Genomic DNA, 19,942 nt, shown 5'->3' on the forward strand with positions numbered 1-19,942 from the left:
GGGACCTCCTTGAGTGACTAGAATTCTCAGTGCAGGTATGATTCCATCAAGGTTTAGGCTTTTTGGGATCTTCTTAGTTGTCCAGACTGCTCTCTTAGCCAGGACACACTGCTTGATGAAGTCTTTTTTCATTTTTTCTCCCTTACTAGGTCACTGGTACAGGGGAATGCCTATGGTACTGATGAGTGATGAGACAGGGAAAGTTCCCATTTATTCCCTGGAATTCTACCTTAGGTTGCCTCTTGCACATTTTGACAAGTTTGGCCTACAAGATCTAAAGAAAAGGAGGCTTAAATTTTACTGTAACACAACTTGGCCACAGTACAATTTAAAGGACCAAGAAACTTGGCCTGAAAACATTATTTAAGTTACATGATCCCACAATTAGATCTGTTCTGCAGAGGAGAGGGAAAATGGACAGAAATTCCATGTATCTATGCGTTTATGACCGTCTCCCAGTACCCTGCCTTTAGAAAACATTGCCATATGCTTCTTCCTACCTATGACCCGTCTGCTGAGCAGCCTGATATATGTCGATGATCCCATTCCCGCTAAGTTTACCGACCCAAACACCCTCTGCCTCATGGAGTCCCGGGTCACCCACACGGGTTTCCACGAAGTTCCTGCAGCCTCATTGGCAGGGAGGCCAGGAAGTTCCATAGAGGTCCTAGCCCCTACAGCTCCTTTGAAGCAGGAAGCCCGCACCTGCCCCAGGACCGCCCAGGTGACGACTGGAGCTCCCAACACTGATCCCTCCTGGCACTAGCTGTGGTCTATGGGTTCCCTGAAACTAGAACAGTTCTTGGCAGGACACTTAAGACAGTATGGCCCTCGAGAATGGGGCAGGAACAGGGGAAGGAGAGACCAGACCCAGGTTGGGGATAGGGTAGGGGGGAGATAGGTCAATGACTATTTTTCAGGTGTTTTCTCTTTCAATTCTTTTATATATACCTACTTAGCCTTAGGATGGTGGCTTTCCACCAAGAGGGACAAGTTGTGTTTTTTGTGCTTATCACTCTGGAATCTTATTGTTTATGACAGGTGCTCTAGTAGCTTGCAGGGCTATATTTGGTGTTCTTGGGGTTCCAATTTTTTCTGTGGAGGATAGAAGAGAGACACTACCCTGAGAGTGGCTTGCTTATCCCTCATTCTATGGACTTATTACTCTGCTCATCAGTGATTTCAAGACTTCTAGGAAATGTGAAAGAAAAAGTTCTTGAAAAGATTAGAAGCTCCTGCCTTAGCTAACAATTTTAAAATCTTTTTGCTCATTTCTCTTGGTGATAAATACCTGCTTTTGTTAGGTATTTTTCCTCTTTCAGGTAAGTTGATCTACTTGTGGTTTGGGTTTAAAGTTTTAAAAGTGCCCAAAGGTCCTATCTCTAGAGCTGATCCCCCAAAGCATTCACATTTCAATTGCTGAGTTGTGGGCTTGATGGCAAAATAGCTTAACAGTGTCCTATTGCAAGTGATTTGCCACTTACCAAGGAAGGGTGCTGCCCAATAAATTCCTACTTGATTCTATGGAGCTAGTTGAGATGCTGTTGTAATGATCTCTCTCTGGTATCTAGAAGCTTATCTACCCGTGATTATGTAACAGATTCTGACTTGGGGCATGGAGCCATTGTCCTTTTGACAAAGAAAGCTTCTCTCTCCTTGGATGCTAATACTCATATTCCTAAGACGATAAAATAATATCTGCATCTTCTTTAACTGTCAGCTCTGGAAATATAGTCTATTCAAAGTCTTTGAAGGAGGAGGGAACATCCACTTGGAAAAAAATGTAAGAGTCCCTGTAGATTCATCTTGATCATCCCAACAGCTATGAAGTTCGAAGGCCTCTCCCGCTGGACTCGTGTCCTGGGTAAAACTTATTTCTTATTTTATCACAGAATATATTGAGCAGCATACTTGTGAACCAATCTAGAGCTTAAAGTTTTTCTTCAACAAAAGCAGAGAATGCTTGTGACCAACTTATGACCAAGCAGTTATTTCCTCATTCTGTCTTCTCTTTTTTTTTTCTAATAAATGTATTGCTTTATGAATCATGTTGGGAGAGAAAAATTAGAGCAAAATGAAAAACCATGGGAGAGAGAGAAAAACAAACAAAAAAGAAATGAACATAGCATGTGTTAATTTACATTGTTTCCTTAGTTCTTTTTCTGGATGCAGGTGGCATTTTCTTCCAAAAATCTGTTGGGATCACTTTAGATCACTGAACCACCTCAGAAGAACCAACCCTTTCATAGTTGACCATTGCATTCTTGCTGGTATCATGTACAATGTATTCCTGGTTCTGCTTGCTTTGCTCAACATCAGTTTGTATAAATCTTTCCAGGCCTTTCTAAAATCAGCTTGTTCATCATTTTTTATAGAATAATATTCCATTACTTTCATGTACTTGTTCAGTTATTCCCGAGCTGATGGACATCTACTTATTTTCCAATTCTTTGCTACCACAAAAAGAGCTGCTACGAACAGTTTTGCACATGTAGGTCCTTCTTTATAATTTCCCAGCAATCTACCTTCTCTTTATCTCTGGTTTTGCATACAAAGTATTATCATGTTGCTTCCTTTCCTTTTGTTTTCAGCTTATTCCCCAGGCCTGGGACTGTTTCCTCATGCTGAGAGTTCTAAAGCAGTGGGATAACTAGGGAATTCTGTTGGGTAAGGTGGACTGCAGGAATGCTGGGTGTGTCAACCTGATTCCCAGGACTACAGCCTCATTCCCTACAGCTCTTTCAACTTCAGGAAGTCAACCTCCATGACTTCAATCATTAACCTCCCAGCCATGGTGATTGCTCTTCTTTCTCTAAACCCAATGATCCAGAATCTTTGCTTCTAGGCTGGGGATGGTCAAGAGACCACTTTTATCAGCATTTCAACAAATATAAATGCAAGTGGTACAAGATTCAGCACTATGAAGTTTTTTCCTGGCCTCCTCATGCAGAGTCCCCTTAAATATCATCCAGTGACCAAGAGCACTATATATGTTTACAATATCACCAAACATTGGCCTGGGTTTTCTCTTGTATTTCCCCAGGCCACAGTATTGTGCAACTGTCTGAACCATACTGAGGATTCTCTTTGCACAGCCTGGGGAACTGTCTTCCTGTGTGAACCATCCTCAACAATACCCAATCCCTTGATGTTGTCCTGGCACCCATTGCTTCTCCCTATATCAATCTCTTGGATAGGGTACACTTGGTCCCACTGTACCACAAATTACTATTTATAATAGAACCTATAATGGATCCTATCTCCTACATCAGTGTGTGCTCTCCTTGTTGACCATGCATGCTAAATAGGATATCCTTGCTCCAGCTGAAGGTTCAGAGCCCCTCAATATATCATCTGAGATAAAGAACCAATATGATACCAATAGGTGACTACCCTGTAACTGATAGGGCCATAGAGCTAAGAGTATTTTCTAAAATATCTAATAAGGAGAGAAGTAGGAAGAAAAAAAGTAGGGATAAGGGATAAAGAAATAGAGGAAAGAAAAGAGTAGTAAAGTTAATTATATAATAGTACTATTCAAATTAGAGGCTGAAATGGAGAACTGAGACCATATAGTTAAGCTACTTTTAATGGAATAGGTGAATATTTTTTAAATGCTATGGTAACCTTCAACACATTTGTTATTGAATACCCAATATTTAAGTTCATAGACTTTTAGGGCTGGGGACTTTAGATTGATACAAGAACATTAAAGTGACAAGAAGCCTAAGTTCTAGTTCTGGCTTTGCTACTTATTCACTGTCTCTCTTGGGGAAGTTAATATCTCTAATCCTCAACTGCCTCATCAATGAGGGAAGAAGATGTGGTTGGCTCCAGATTAGATCTAGCATTTTACTGTTTGAAGCATAAAAAGTCCTTTGTCTATTCTCTCATTTATATGAGAATGTGAAACCAATTTTTAATGGGATGATGCTCAAAGAACTACTCAGAAATCTAATCTCGATTCAGCATCCATTCAAAAGAATAGCTCATAAATTTTTACTAACATTTATTTTTACCAAGCCAACCAAGGACACATTAAAGCAAAAGACATTGATACAAATAGCACAGCCAATAGTCATGAGAAAACTCTTCCATTCACAGGGAGTACGTTTTCCCATAAATTCTATAAATAATCAACATAAAAGTAGAGTACACACACTTGACAAGACATATGACCAGGTACATACCTGGAAGAGGAGGTGTGGCCAGAGGATGTGTGTGAAGGGATGTGAGTGCTGGATTTGGAATTAGTTTGAATCAGGATTCTGCTACTGTGTGACCTTGGGCAAGCTATTTAACTTCTTGGGGCCTCAGTTTCCTCATATGTAAAGTGAAATGGTTGGAATTGATGACTTCTAAGTCCCTTCAAGCTCCAAATTTATGAATTATGTGGTTTAGGCATACATGGAAGGCTAAAAAATGACTACACTAATTAAAACAAATTAATGAACACATTTTCTAACCTCTATCCTCCCCCATTTTAAAAAACAGAAAACCCTTGTAACAAATATGAAGTTAAGCAAAATAAATCTCATTTTTGACCAAAAATGTGTTTATTATATTCAGATAGATGGATTTGTTCAGTTATTCTGTGTTAGAGGGATGCTAATAAAGTTTGCTTTTTCCCTTGAAGAATTGCTAGGACAAGAAACTGTTCACAAATAAAAACTGCCTTATAAAGCTGTGGCTACCCTCTAACATTATTCTCCCATACTGAGCAGCACGATGTGTGTTAAATAGCAAGTGATGCTGTCCAATGAGCTGTGGCTCTCTACTGCCATTTGCTGGCATTTCACTATTCAGCCTGAAGAGGACAAAGAGTACTTGATGCTCTTTGCTATCAGCTGCTGGGACTAAACTGGCACTGTTAAGGAACAGTTACTTTAGTCCATGTAGACCCAAGGTATCGATTGTGCTGCTGTTTTCCCACTCTGGTAGTTGCAGGACTGAGGCTTAAGTTTCTCCCATGACTGCTATTCTAAGTCCAAGTTCTGAACAATTATGTCAGTCTTCATATAACCTTACCCAGGGCACTAAACGAGAGCTTGGTACCTTCTTTGGGTAATGCAAGTAATGAATGTACGTTTTTTTAGAGATTAACATAGGTATAGTTATGCTTGTTATCCTTTCACCCTATTTTTCTATTTTTAATATAAATCCCCACAAGCTTCATTTGGCTAATACTGACAGAAATCATGTAGACGGGATCAGCACCACTGGCTTGTTAACCAAAATGATATTACTATGGTCGGGGGTCAATGTACAGCCTGTGTATGGCTAATCAGACCAATAAGTACTTGGAGGGGAGATGCCTTTTTGCACATCTCATGTTTCTTTGGGGCTCTTGCATTTTGAATCTAGCTCTGTATCAAAGCTCTTAGGTCATAAGAATGTGTGATTAAAAAAGAATTTCTCAACAACTATCCTTCACCAACAGAATCATGGAACAAAAATTGAAATCAGTTTTACAAAAAGCAAAAATAGTCCAAGGTAAATCAATTCCAGTGTATGCTTACTCGGGTCACTTTTCAAAATGGGCAATTTCACTATGTTTATAATTTTATATAACTTAACAATCATATATCCACCTTAGTTCAGTGCAATTACACAATAGAACTTTTTTGGTGGTCTCCCCAAATGAAACACTACACAAAGTTCTGCAAAATGCTTAAAATAGATGATAATGTACCACCCTTGGTTCTGTCACTTCCCATTTGTGTGTACTATCATTTAACTTGGTTTCGTTTTTTGTGTTTTTCCTGAGGCAATTGGGGTTAAGTGACTTGCCCAGGGTCACACAACTAGGAAGTGTTATGGTCTGAATCTGGATTTGAACTCAGATCCTCCTGACTTCCGGGCCAGTCCTCTATCCACTGTGTCATCTAGCTACTTCCATTTATCTTTTTAAGGCCTAAGTTTTCTCATTTGAAAAATAAGGATACTGGACGTTAAGGTCCTTTTCAGTTTTAAATCTGTTCTATAATCCCCAAATATATCTACATATTTATATCTATTAAACACAGCTTTTTGGGAAAGGTTATTTATAGGGTATACATCTGAGTCATACTAGGAAGACAAGCCCCAAACATCTCTCCTATTCAAACTATTTGCAGTATCTAAATTTCAGTATTAGAAATGTTTCTTTGGTTTATGGCATTGCCCACTAAAAATAAAAATGTTCCCAGAAAGAATGGACCATACAAAGATGATTTTAATTCTCCCCTCTATTTAAGCCAGCTTGAATCAGTAGATACTCAATTGTGAACTTTCAGAGTGACAAAAACTACAAACTGGAGTTTCATTTATTGTTTTCTTGTTTAGATTTAAGTGATAGAGAAAAATGTAACAAATTTAAAAGGGTGTTGTGGGTACAATTTCATTCCCCTCTTCACCCAGTTGTTGTTTATCAGCATACTGGTAGTTATGCTTTTCAAGTCAAATCTTTGCCAGGTTCATTTGATTTTTAAAATGTGATTTCATCCTAATTATCAAATTTACTTATTAAAAATAACATTTACATGGCATTTTAAAGCTTGCAAAGCACTTCAAAATCTTAAGACATTTGTTGTAGTTCTTGATCTTTCTCTCTACCCTACTTCTTCCCATCTCATCTTTGGCTCAGTTAATGGTACCACAGGACAGAAGGTTACTATGCTAATAGGTATCATGCAGCAAACTTCATGAGGTAGATATTATCCATGTTTCACAGTTTTAGGGATGCTAAATGACTTGCCAATGGTCAAAGAGTTAAAGATGGGAATTAAGGTCAACTAATTATTCTGTCCCAGTCCCTTCTTAACCACCAAAGGGATATTCTTAGAGTAATAGGGATGACTATTATTACTTCTTTGCACAGTAAATCATAGTAGTTCCCTTTTACCTCTAGGATCAAGTGCTTTGTTATCTATAGGGTCAATGGCTTCGAAAGCCTATCTTGTCAGGTTTAATCATATGGCATTCTCTGGCATGCACTGTAATCCACTAAAAGTGGCCCTCTTGTCATTGCTCACATAGGATGTTCCATTTTTTTTGGTCTCTCTGCACAGACTATTTCCTGAAAGGCACTCATTCACCTCTTGGAATTGTCAATATCTAGCAGCTGCTGTACCACGGAGGATGCTTAAGAAATACCTATTGATTGAAGATAACAGGCTCCTTTGCTAGCCCTACTGCTCTTGGGTCAAAACACACATTTTATAGTCAAAGTCTATGAGAACAACCAACAAATTTTTTTTCCCCCCTTGGAATTCTGGTATTTAGTCTGTTTACAATTCAGCTTTAAAAAGAAAACTCCCTATATATTCCTTTATCAGTTTTTTCCTTACCTTATAGTTCTGTTATGTATTAATTTCAAAGTTCAAATAACCAAGATCATTTAGAAGGGGAAGGGTATAAGGAGTAGGAAAAATGCTAAAATCCAGTTAAGAATACAATAGTAGAGGATGATAAAGATTTTTACAAGACCAACTGTATTTGGGGATTCCCCAGCTCAAGCTATCAAAAGTTAATGTGTGAACAATTGTTCTCTCCTATGCTGAAATGAGTGGGATAATCAGGAAGAGTCCATGAGTGTTGGGAATGAGTACTGCAGTTGGTTGCTGATCAGAGTAAAATGGGGAGGCTCTGGGTTCCCTTCTTCAGGGGTGGGAACTAAGACTCATCAATGTGGGCTCCTTACATGTTCTGTTACTACAAGGTTATTTAGTTTCCAGTGGGACATTTTATTTCAGAAATCAATAATAAAAGAATTGCTAACTTTGTACTACCGTGTTTCCCCGATAATAAGACACTGTCTTATTATTTTTTTGGGACTAAAAAACACCAGAGGGCTTATTTTCAGGGGAGGGCTTATTTTATCCTCCATCATGCCCCTTTTATCCTCCATCATGCCCATTTTAGCCTCCATCATGCCCCTTTTAGCCTCCATCATGCCCCCTGAGTGCTTATTTTATTCTCCATCGCTTACTGAACTTACCGAGTTTTTAGATGGTCCTGTCTCAGCTCTACTCCGCGGCGCTGCTCTCAGTAGCGCCAGCAAGCAAATCACCAGGGAAGAAGAGGATGACGCGCTCACTGCTGCAGCTCTGATTGGATGCAGCTCGGAGCGCGATGTGCGTTTCACCTGGGAGGGGAGGGCGGCGCTGCTTACTGAAGGTACCGCTACGCAGCATATAGCGCAGGGGATCACCATGATGACCGTTTTCATAGTAAGTTCGATAGGGCTTATTTTCGGGGGAGGGCTTATTTTAGCGGAATATTAAAGAGTATGTGGGTGTCTTATTTTCAGGATAGGTCTTATTATCGGGGAAACACGGTATTATGTATATATGAGGGCACACAGTAATACATTAATTATTGATAAGCAATGCTTATGAAACAGTATCTAATCATTGTGCTGACTCCTACCAATTAAATGTTTCTTCTACTAATCTCCCAAACTAAAACTCAGCAACCACTTGGATCAGTTACAAGAAAGAATCAAATTCACATTATCACACTTTCCTCAAAATCCCATCTAAAGGCCTACAAGTTAATTATAAATATTGCCAGAATACAACTCTCAAGTCTCCCACAAAATAACTGCCCCCAAAGTCTGAACTTTAAATTACTAAAGCACATCTTTATTTTGCAATTTGAACAAGTTTCACAACTATATTTATTTTCAAGTTTTACCTAAACAACTATTTCTCAACAGAAATTAAATATAGCCACAAAATGTTTAACAGCATCTCACGTGATAAAACAAAGCTTTTCTTAAGACTAAAACAATATTGGTTAACAAAAATTAGCATTTTCATCCTGGAAACTGCTGGTATTTGTAGATTATTTTGTTGTATTGATGGCAAGAGCTTTCATCTTTGAAGACAAAAAACACAAGCCCTTTTTAATGCATACAGTAAATAGCTGCAGTGGAAAAAAAGCACAAATGACAATGTCCAGTGTTGACCAAATTCAAGTTTATACATTTTTTTTAACTGAATCTTTTGCTCTTTTGTCATAGGGAGTTTGTGATAAATTTTGAATACAAATATGTTTTGAAGGGGGTTATAATAATATGAAATCATTAAAAAAAAAGTTAATATAAAAATCCACAGGACTAATTTCAGCTTTGAAACAGTTTACAAACTTGGGATAGTCAATGTCCAGTTTAGTGGAATTAGATAAACAAAAAGGGCAGGAGAAACATCAAATTCTTTATTATAATCAGGAAATAATTTCTGCTATGATTATGATATATATGAGATTCTTTTTTTTATTTACATATAAGCTAGCACCAGGAAAAAAAAAAAACAAAAAACAAAAACCCAACCAAAATCCTAAACATTCTTTATTACACAAATAAGCTTTTCAAAAATTATTATTTAAAATGAGATCACTGTTAAATATACAGTGAAATATCTGTCCCAAAATTAAGCCTACACTGTAGAAAATAAAGACTAGCTTTTCTTATTTGATAAGATAACATGGATGGTAACTGCAGCGTCCTGATGCTGTAGGGCTAGGCAGTTTATTTGTAGCAGATATGTTCTAACATACAGCAGAAAATGAAACAGCTTAATGTAAACTGTTTTAACCCCTTACGCCCCATTTTTTGGCATGTGCCTCGAGTAAAAAGGGTTAGGACTTTTTTCTTAATTGTACTGTTGTACATTATCTACTTATCTTTAGTTATCAAAACCTAAAATAAGTTACAAGTACAAAAAATACATATTTTCAGGTATTTTATGTAAATGTCAAAATAATGCAAAGCAGAAATGTTCATAGTAAACAAAGCCTGTCTGCAGCAGAGAGAATCCAGAGTTCAGCAAGGAGAATCCCTTTGCAGTTTTTGCATTAAATAAATTGATGAAAGGTGGACAACTAAGATTATACCAGTTGACTTCTAGAGATATTCAATAAATTATAAATTGATATTGTCAAGCTTCTGTAGTTGGGCATAATTTTTTTTAATGCTACATGATGATCAATTAAATTCCTTTTCCAGAATTCTACCTCTTACCCTCCAAGCCCCCAAAAGAAGTCAGTAGTTAAGCATAATATAAAGTGCTACTATTGAATTTATAGGAAACAGTATGTTCAAATTTGGTTTTCTAAACAGAAAATTATGTGGCACCACTGATTTCAAACCCATCTATGGGAATAAAATTAGTGATACACTATTAAAAATGGATGAATGCCAGGAAACTTGAAGAAAACATTTGTAATCTTCTAGCCCAATATAAACTTGATCAAGCAAACAACTAGAACATAACATTTCCAGGAGTGCAGAGATTTAAAGTACCTGAATTTTCCACTTAAGGAACATGGTTGTTTGCAATTTATCCTTAGTCTTTTAAACACAGTTTGAAAAGCCTGTATCTTCTTTCTAAGATCCCTATGTTGATTTTGGGGATGGGAGCTTTAAAAAAAAACCCTACTTCTTTGTAATTAAACTAATATAATCAGAATTTTCTCATCTGTAGGTGCCTCTTGTTGAAGGATTTCACTTAGTAATAATGCATTTCATTTATGGCCAACACAATGGATAATTCACTGTGTTTTTCAAATCTTTTAGGACTAGGAAGGCTAATACTAGCACTTTACTTTTTTAAGAAACAACTATAACCAAGACAAAGGAAAATAAGCCCCACAAATATTTAGAGTAGTTCCTTCTTACACACAACTTAATTATTCAAAGTAAAACTGGTTATTAAAACTACTAGAAAGTAACAGATGCTAATGAGCGGCAAGAATGGAGACAATAATGCTTCAGAGAAAAGAATAAAGTTCTGCCTCTAAATTGTAAAAATGACAAGAAATGACCTACTGAATTGCTATTTTCTATACTACACAAAATAATCATTAAAAAAAAGTTGGTTTCATATTTTAGTTTCTTTGCAGATGAGTTAGTAAATCTTTTAGGATTATAAGCAACCAATAGTGTATTATATGTACATGACTCCTAGAATTAAAACTAACCATTTTATTGCTTTAGTGTAATCCACTTATACTCAAATTCAGTATATTTGAATGATATAGTTGAGGATATAGTTGTTTGGCTTAAATCAAAGTTATGACCATCAAAATGTTTGCCTGAATTTTTGGATGCTTTAGGGACAGTCCCTTGAGATAGAATCTCAAGTTAAACACACAAAATATACCAAGAAATATTTGAAAACCTTTTCCTTTTCTCACTTCCTGTATATACATGTCCCCCTCTATATTCCAGAATTCAAGAATACACAACTACATTTAAAAACAATATGCTAAAATTTTTACAAATGATATATGGCCCTTGAGTTTTCAGTCCTAAAGCCAAAAGGAAAACAAAATGAAAAAAAAAATCTGTATACATCAGTCACAAACTTCAGCGAAAATGCTCTTATTTATAATACAATGAAAACCACTTAGGTGTCAAGCTGCATTTTGTCTAAGGGAAGTGTAACAAACCTTACTTTTTTTTTTTTTTTCACCCTCTGCCTTTTTTTTTTTTTAAAGAAATGGTATGAAAATAACTCTTTGTAAAGTCCAAGTCATAATTCTAACCATTATATGTTTAAAAGGTACATTCATGTTCTTTTATAGCATGAATGACATAAAATTTTTTTTAAAGAAGTGATAATTTATACCTAAAGTAAGATTTTTTAGCAGTTTTGACATTTTTTTAATCCATAGAAAAATATATTTACACTTTTTTATGCCATTTATACCACAAGAGAGAGAAAACAAGGTTTTAACTAAAACTTTAATAATATTATAAGGCTTTAAATTTTCTTTAAATTTGCCATGAGAATTCTTAAATATTTTTAAGACCTTAAAACAGATAGGGAACTTTCTTCTAAAATTGTGACCTTAAATAAAAAAATCTGCCCTATTTTTTTTTTTTTAAATAAAGGAAAACTAGAGACTGTACTGCAGATGATGAAAAGGAACTAGCAAAACAATCTGCTTTGGTCCAGAAATTTGAAGATCATAACAAAACAAGAATTCTAACATATAGACTTTCCTAGAGCATTGAGAGGTTAAATGATTGGCCAGTGGTCAAACTCCTAGTAGTATATCAAAGGTAAACTTGAACCCAAGTCTTCCTGATTCCAAGGCTGCTGCTGCTCTTTTATATTCATTAGACCATAAAGCTCTGGTATGTGAGCTATTAGCAATAGTTTTAAATGTGTATTAGAAAACAAGTAACATGGTTAGAAAACCACAAGTCTAACAGATCAAACATGCTATAATGTTGATGCCTTAGAATTTAGTGGTAACCAGTTTTTAACTTTAATTTGGTGGAAACAATATAAAAAGCTATTATGAAAAAACCCTACTTTGGCTAGGAAGCCAAAGCAGTTTCCATAGAAATAAAAAAATCCAAGAGTTTGCATTTTGATGAATGAGGTAATTTAACATATACTAGTGAGATAAAGATGGGAATGGATACCTATTATAATATACCTAGTATAATAGGTATCCATTATACTTTGGCATCAAAATAATAAGACTGTACTTTTTTTAAACACTGGTAATTTGACCAGATTTCTATTCTAGCATAGAACTGTTGTAATGTGATTGGCCAATAATGTTTTTATTGTTAAGGCTAAAACCAGAATAACATAAACTATAAAAATAAATACATCATCTATAACAATAAAACTACCTATAAATTGACTCTGCATCATTGTGGTATAAATGGTTTTTGTGGATGTAAAACTGTTTTGGCAAAGGTTCATAAGAATATTTAGATATGCAAAATAGAGATGCTATGTAGTACACTCTTCCTTTTTAATTCTAGTATATATTCATGATATGAACATAAATTCTTTTATTATAATGGACATGTTCTAAATCTTAATGATAGTTTTATTAAATTAGCCCTCTATAATAAAATTACAGTCTACAATATCTTCATATAATATCAACCAGTTTTCATAAATTACAATGGACTAACAACTATAAAGGCTAAAAGGTTAGATAAGGAGGTTAGATAAGCAAATTCATGAAATAGGATATCACTTATACCTGCCTTTTGAAACATAATTATCTGTTCCCTTAAGTGAAAATCCATAGCTGTCACCCAATGAAAACTGACTGAGGATAGGTCCCTCATGGAGAAATTCAAAACTGTAAAGCATGAACATTTGTGAAATTTAAGCCCATTATAAATTATTGGAAGGAACAAATGATTAGTGATAGGATCATAGTATTAGAGATTCCATGCCTGGGCATAAAAGACAGCAGCTAGTAGAATACAGAGCATAGAAGGCATCTAAATTCACGTCTCTTGTTTTAATGAGGAAAGACCCAGGGATTTTAAGTGAGATACCCACAGTCACACAGATAAAAAGCATCAGAGACAAGATATGAAATCAGATTCTTGGATTTCAAAGCCAGTGTTTTTTCCATTAGATCAAGACATTCTCTAGGCATTAGAAGGCAGTGTAGACTAGTGTAAAGAATACCAGAAGTAAAAGAGACTAGAAATTTGAAGGCAAAAGTTCAAGATCTTGGTTTTCTTATTAATTATGTTCAATTTTCTCACAATCTTCCCTTGTGGGTTATTTTATTGTGGGGGGGGAATTCATTTGTCTGTAAAATAAGAGGTTTGTATTAGATGAGTTTCAGATCTAAGCAGAGGACTTTAGTTCAAACAGACTCAATTTGCTCATATACTAAAAACTTGACCTTATAATTGATCATCCCCTTCTGTGATATTATATATACATATATGTAAACATGTTTACATGTATGTGTGTATATACACACACACATAAAGAGAGAGAGAGAGAGGGGCAGCACACATCTAAAATAAACTTTTCTCTATCAAAGCTTGACAACTGCAAGTAAACGACTGTGCCAAAAGAAATGGCTTAATAAAAATACTGATAAAATTAAAGCCAATTAAAACATCAACTCTCTCTGAATTCCCCTAATCAAGAGGATCAACATTCTTTTTAACTGGCAGGTCATTAGAAAGAAATTTAATTCTGTTGGTCTATCTACTTTGAATATGTGTGTGTGTATGCAAGTACACATATTCTGCTACCGTTTTTCCTCTTACTGCTAACATATACTTTATACCCAAATAATCTCCAAAACTTATGTCCTATGGGGAAAATGAACCTATGAGAAAAAATGAGAGACTTTTCTCTCTTGTTAAAAACAAATGCTCTTAATATCCTAATTTCCACTATTTTCTTCTAAGGAATGGTAGACAGTTGTTAGACAATGAGAGAAGACTTGGCATTTTCTTACAAAATATTACTTAAGAAGGACGGTGATCAGAACAATCCTGAAATTAGGGACCATTACTAGAAATAATTTTTGACCTGAAAGTAAATTTATGAAAACTCCCACAAGTTTCAGTTAGATAAAATTATATACATGTTCAGAAAAGAGCAAAGAATAGGTATATTCATGAAAATGGCTTTAAGATCCTCTCTGTCATTCTTCTGTCTAAGGATAATACACTTATTAGTTCTAGGAGGATATTAAGTCTCTACACAAATGTAAAAAATAAACTTGAGGGTACTCCCTGATAAGAAATGCAAAAGTGAGACATTTAAATATATTTATAACAATTCAAACACATTATCATATACTTATAGGCACTAATAAAAGCATAAGAACTCAAATGAAACCAATGATTACAGTAGACAACAATAACTCAAGAAGAACTCTCAGTGATGACAGTTATCAACTATGACATTTTTGCACATGTTCGTATTCATACATTTTCCTCTTCCTTAGTCTGGTTTTCACATTGGCTTTTTTTTTTTTTTTTTTTTTTTTTTAAATACAATGCCAAACGAAATGACTGAATTCTCAGTTTAATGGGAAAAACATATTTAGTTATTTGGTATAGTGTGGATAAGATTATCTGTTTTGATTAAATTTTCCACTTTTTATATAGGTATTATATAGGTGACTACATTGCATTAATCTGTGATTTTTAAATAGAACTGACTATATTTCTTCATTGTTCATGTTGGGAAGAACATATTTGGGTAGAAGTAAAAGAATTTGCCTTCACTTATCAGTTTACATGTAACTTTAGTATTTAGTATATTTCCTGTAAAACCTCATGGGTCTTGATTATTTGAAACTTCTATTAACTTATAATTGTTCATCTAGATTATACTAAAGTCTCTCACAGTGTGCAACATTTTTAACATCTCAAAATGGCATTCTAAAATGCCCATCATTTGAATCTATGCTCTACATAATTTATTAAGACAATACACAAATCTTCAGAAAACCAGCCATAAATAGTATCTCTTCTCAGCCACAATATATGATCATCTTTTCATCTCACATTCAAAATAGCTAAGTAACATTTCCCTAAGTATATCAAACTGGATAATTTTAAAAATTCTTTCTTCCCACAGGCTACAAAAAAGGAAATAAACATATACACAATCAAAATGAACTCTGATATTACATCAGATAGAGAGATAAAATTTCTCCTGACATACATATATATATAATTTAAATAAGTAGCATATGCAAACATGGACAATTTAACTGCACACCACAGTAACTAGAAAAACCACAGTCATTAAGAAATAAAAATTAGAAACAAATGAACACTGCTTTGTTGCTTACTTAAAAAATATCAAACCAAACACCAAAACAATGTGGATATAAAGTGAAATCAATCAAAATGAGTTTTGAAAAGGAATTTTTGTAGGAAATGGGAAGAAAAATAATCATAAATTTGTTACAAATTTAAGTTTGTAGTATTAGCGTATTCTTCATATTGCCATCAAAAAACAGAGCAGAGATAAAATAAAACATTCAATCTGAAGAACCTAGTAGCTCTCGTTGAAATGTATCCTCTTCCCCAAAGAAATGTGCCACATTTTAAAACAATTTCACAGCAGCAGAGTGCTTATTTCCCCAGTAAGCAAAATAATTTTGTTCTTCACAGGAACAAACAAGCATTGAATACAAAGGAATTGCATTTTTTTGACTCCCTCTATCACTATATGCTTCCAATAACCAGGTATCATTAGAAAATGTGAACCCATCCAAAATGCATAAAAAGGTGAGAATGTACACTATACATACCTTCCCCACTGGGTTTTATGAGTGCCTTTTCATTAGCCATTTGGGAAGTCTCAAGGCACTTAAGGGGTTAAGACATAATGCATGCATTCATTTACATTATATATGAAAAGTTACATGACTTGAAACAAACTAATTTTATGGACTGAGACTGCCATTGCAAAGCATTCTACAGATTCATATTTATACTTTTTATAAGATACTGGCAAATGGGCATTTTCCTAACAAAAGAAAATTACATTTTTCTTCTAATAAACAGTAGATCTATTTGGGGGGAATATTAAATAAAATGTGCCACATCAATAGGCAGTGTATTGGCTAATATTCTGAATATTGCTAATGTCTTAAAAAAAAAAAAAAAAAAAAGAAAAGAACCGGTACATTATAAATATATGAAACACTGGAGAAGACTGTAGCTAATGTCTGATGTTTACTTATTTTTTGTTTCCAAGATGCAGGTGTGTAGCACAGATGGTAGGAATTCCAAGCCTTGTTTTTAGTAATTCAACCAGAATAGGACTGGATGAGCATTACCATGACATTTCATAAATTACTCTGAATACATTTAAGTTCATTCATTCTTTTTTGTTGTTGTTGTTCGGAGCAAAGAATGAAATAAAGTCTTCAAACATAAGAGTTATAGAGTTTGAGAGACTGACTTTTGTTTCAACATAAAGTGCAAGAGTGCTGAATTTTCTAAGTCTTTTGTCAATTCTTCATTGTTCTCTGTTGCCATTGTCTGTAAGTAGTAGTATGGTGGCACAGTGGATACAGCTAGTTCAGTTATAACGGACAAGATTGTTTCAACAAAGATCCCAGCCCTGTTGCTCTCTTATTTATGCAACTATGTCTTTAAAGGTTTAATAAGTCCTTCTTCATAAACCTTCAAAATAGCTTCACAAACAAATCTGTATTGACTCTGAAAAAGAAGATGAAATTAGTTAGGAAAAAAGATATTATCAATAATACAGGCTAAGCTTCCTTATTAGAATATTAATCTAATTCCATTCAAATCTTTGGTTATTATAAAATATTAAAATCAAATTAAATACCACAAAAGGAACTCATCTAAAACACAATTAAAGTCAATGATCAAAAAAAAAATGAGAGAATAAAAGTTTTATGGTTATCTTTAAAAATTCAAAAGCTTCTCGAATGTAAATTGTTAGCACTACTGTCTATCTACCCAGGTTACTTATACCTTCGGAAGCTAATAATTAATGTGCAACAAGAAAATGGTATTTACACACACATATTGTATCTAGGTTATATTGTAACACATGTAAAACGTATGGGATTACCTGCCATCGGGGGGAGGGAGTGGAGGGAGGGAGGGGATAATTTGGAAAAATGAATTAAAAAAAAATTCAAAAGCTTCTTAATATTAAATAATTTTTACTGATCTATTAAGTTAAACCTGATGCTGAGATTATGTGTATTTCAAATACATTAACCTTTCTGGGCCTTAATTTCCATACCTTTAAAATCAAATTAGACCAAATTCCTTTCTAGCTATAAAATCCTATGATTTCTTTTTTTGTTTTTTGAATTTGCTTTAATGCAATTTGATTGTAGTTATCCAATAGTCTAAATACTATTATAATAATGGAAATTTCATTATAATAGATTGATAATTTCAATAGAACTATTACAATGGAAATTCTCAATTTCGCTCAGTTATTATATGGATTCTTATAGTTCCCCATCATTTATGTTAAATAATTGATACGATCATTTAAAAAATGCTTTAGTGTCAAGAAGGCTCAAATTTAAATTCTGCTAATAATATAAAAGACATGTGTGACTATGGGGAAATCACAACCTCTCAGAGCCTGACACTTTTTTTTAATGCAATAAATTATAGTTAGATTGCTAATTTGCATCAAAAAAGAGAATTTCTCTGACTGGGATAAATCATACATTTGGAGCACTCCTACCCCCAAACTTCCAAAAGGTAAACCCAAAATACCTAAAAACAAAAATTTGCTGGGGAATTAAGGGTAAAGTAAGTATAGTGCATAAGAAATTACTATTTGCATTCTTCACAAAAATACTGTACTTACAGGTGTTTGAATCATCATGGCTCTTTGATCTCTCATTGTCCTTACAATATCTAATGGATAAACTGGTTGATTGCACTCAATGAGACACATAGCTGTTTCCATTGTGATAAGAACCCCTGTTCGTCCAATCCCAGCACTAGGGGGGAAAAAAAAGAAATGGGATAGAAGACTTGGCTGAAAAATTTCTGATAAATTCTGGTAAGTAAGATGTACTGCAAAAAAATTTAATTGAAACTTTATTGATCATAATCTATTTGTAAACATGGGCTGTCTGCAATGTAATTTTAATGAGAGAAATATGATTTTCAGAACAATAATGGTCTAAGAAGCTCAACAAAATTCTCTTGTTTATAGTTCCCCTGGTTGCCACTTTTCTATGATAATAAATAATAATATTGATTAAAAATTTACTTTTAGCAATTTGACTAAAAATATAAATGTTTGTGAGCAAACTAATTTTAAAATAAAATAAAAGCTATAAAAATTGTAGTTAAGTACTTTGTATTTATTCTCTCTCCTTTTTTTTTTTTTTTTTTTTTTTTGCCCGAAGTAATTGGGATTAAGTGACACAGGGTCACACTACTAGGAAGTGTTAAGTGTCTGAGACCACATTTGAACTCAGGTCCTCCTGACTTTAAGGCTGGTGCTCTATCTACTGCGCCACTTAGGTGCTCCTTGTATTTATTCTCATTATAGTTATCCTACATATACTAATTTATATTCTTACAGTCTCCCCTGTTAGAATGCAATTGCCTTTGCAATAAGAATTTATTGTACTTAGATTTACAATGCTCAGCAAACAGTAGGAATTCAATACATGTTGAATGATACATATTAGGACTATGAGGCCTTCCTACAAAGGTAAAATTCGGCATTCTTTTCTTATGTTGAGGTTTTTTTTTGAAGAGATCTAAATATGTCTGTAGGTAAAGACCAAGATCGACAATGCATTCCATCCAATCAATAAATATTTACTGAGTTTCTAACTATATGCAAGAAATCTTGCTAGGCTCTGGAAATACAAATCTAATCCAAAGGAGTTCTGTTTTTCTTGCACAATCAATGGTAGTAGAGGGATGGGAATAGAAGGAAGAGAATTAAGAACAGAAAATAAAACTGAATTAAAAAAACTAGCTGCCTTCTCTTTCATATAGGAAGCCCAACAATTTGAGTATACCTCTGGTCATCTTGTGAAAGATGAAAAAAAATTTCTAAGTTTTGTTCCTTTTATTTTTTTTATTTGTAAGTTTTAAATTACTGTATGATGATTAAGCTATCAATCAGTTTAAAATGGATAAAATATAAATCAATGTTCTTTATTTCTATGAACCTGTTATCTATCTATGTACTTGTTCATTCAAAAAAGTAAGAAAATAGAGTACCTGCAATGAACAATGATAGGCTCTTCTTTGCCAGCTCTCTTATTTCGTACATGACAGACAAAATCGAGAAAGTCACTTGAATCATCAGGGACTCCATGGTCAGGCCAGGCTATGTATTGAATCTGGATTAGTTGACGACTCTCATTTTTCTAATTATAAAAAAAGAAATTGTAAGCTTATGATTTAGGAATGCAACTTAAATAAAAGAATTCTTGTATCTTAATTTTGAAAGTAAAGCAAATCCAAAATTAAAAAATTAAATTAAAATGAAAAATGAAAAAATGAAGCAATGGAAATTTTAAAAACAGGCTTTCTTGTACATCATGAAAAATTAATGTCACAGATATAGTACTTATCACATTGTTTTTAATAACCTAATACTTATGCAAAAAATTAACATCTGTCCCCATATGAAAGATTTGTTCTATTGACGCATTGATGTTAATGACAGTTAAG

General features: G+C 34.1%; 1 protein-coding gene across 10 annotated transcripts in view; it reads right to left on the reverse strand.

The window, feature by feature from the left end:
* Positions 1-8,602: 8,602 nt before the first annotated feature.
* PTPN4 (protein tyrosine phosphatase non-receptor type 4) overlaps positions 8,603-19,942 on the reverse strand; it is a 200,699-nt gene continuing 189,359 nt past the window's right edge. For all 10 annotated transcript variants that reach the window (XM_074301815.1, XM_074301810.1, XM_074301808.1 and 7 more), the window contains 3 exons: positions 19,487-19,635; positions 18,105-18,240; positions 8,603-16,960 (listed from right to left, as the gene is read on the reverse strand). In XM_074301815.1, coding sequence (XP_074157916.1) covers positions 16,886-16,960; positions 18,105-18,240; positions 19,487-19,635 — 360 coding nt within the window. In that variant the 3' untranslated portion in view covers positions 8,603-16,885. The remainder of the gene's footprint in view (positions 16,961-18,104; positions 18,241-19,486; positions 19,636-19,942) is intronic.

Source organism: Sminthopsis crassicaudata, chromosome 3, assembly GCF_048593235.1.
Source record: "Sminthopsis crassicaudata isolate SCR6 chromosome 3, ASM4859323v1, whole genome shotgun sequence".
Classification (NCBI taxonomy): domain Eukaryota; kingdom Metazoa; phylum Chordata; class Mammalia; order Dasyuromorphia; family Dasyuridae; genus Sminthopsis; species Sminthopsis crassicaudata.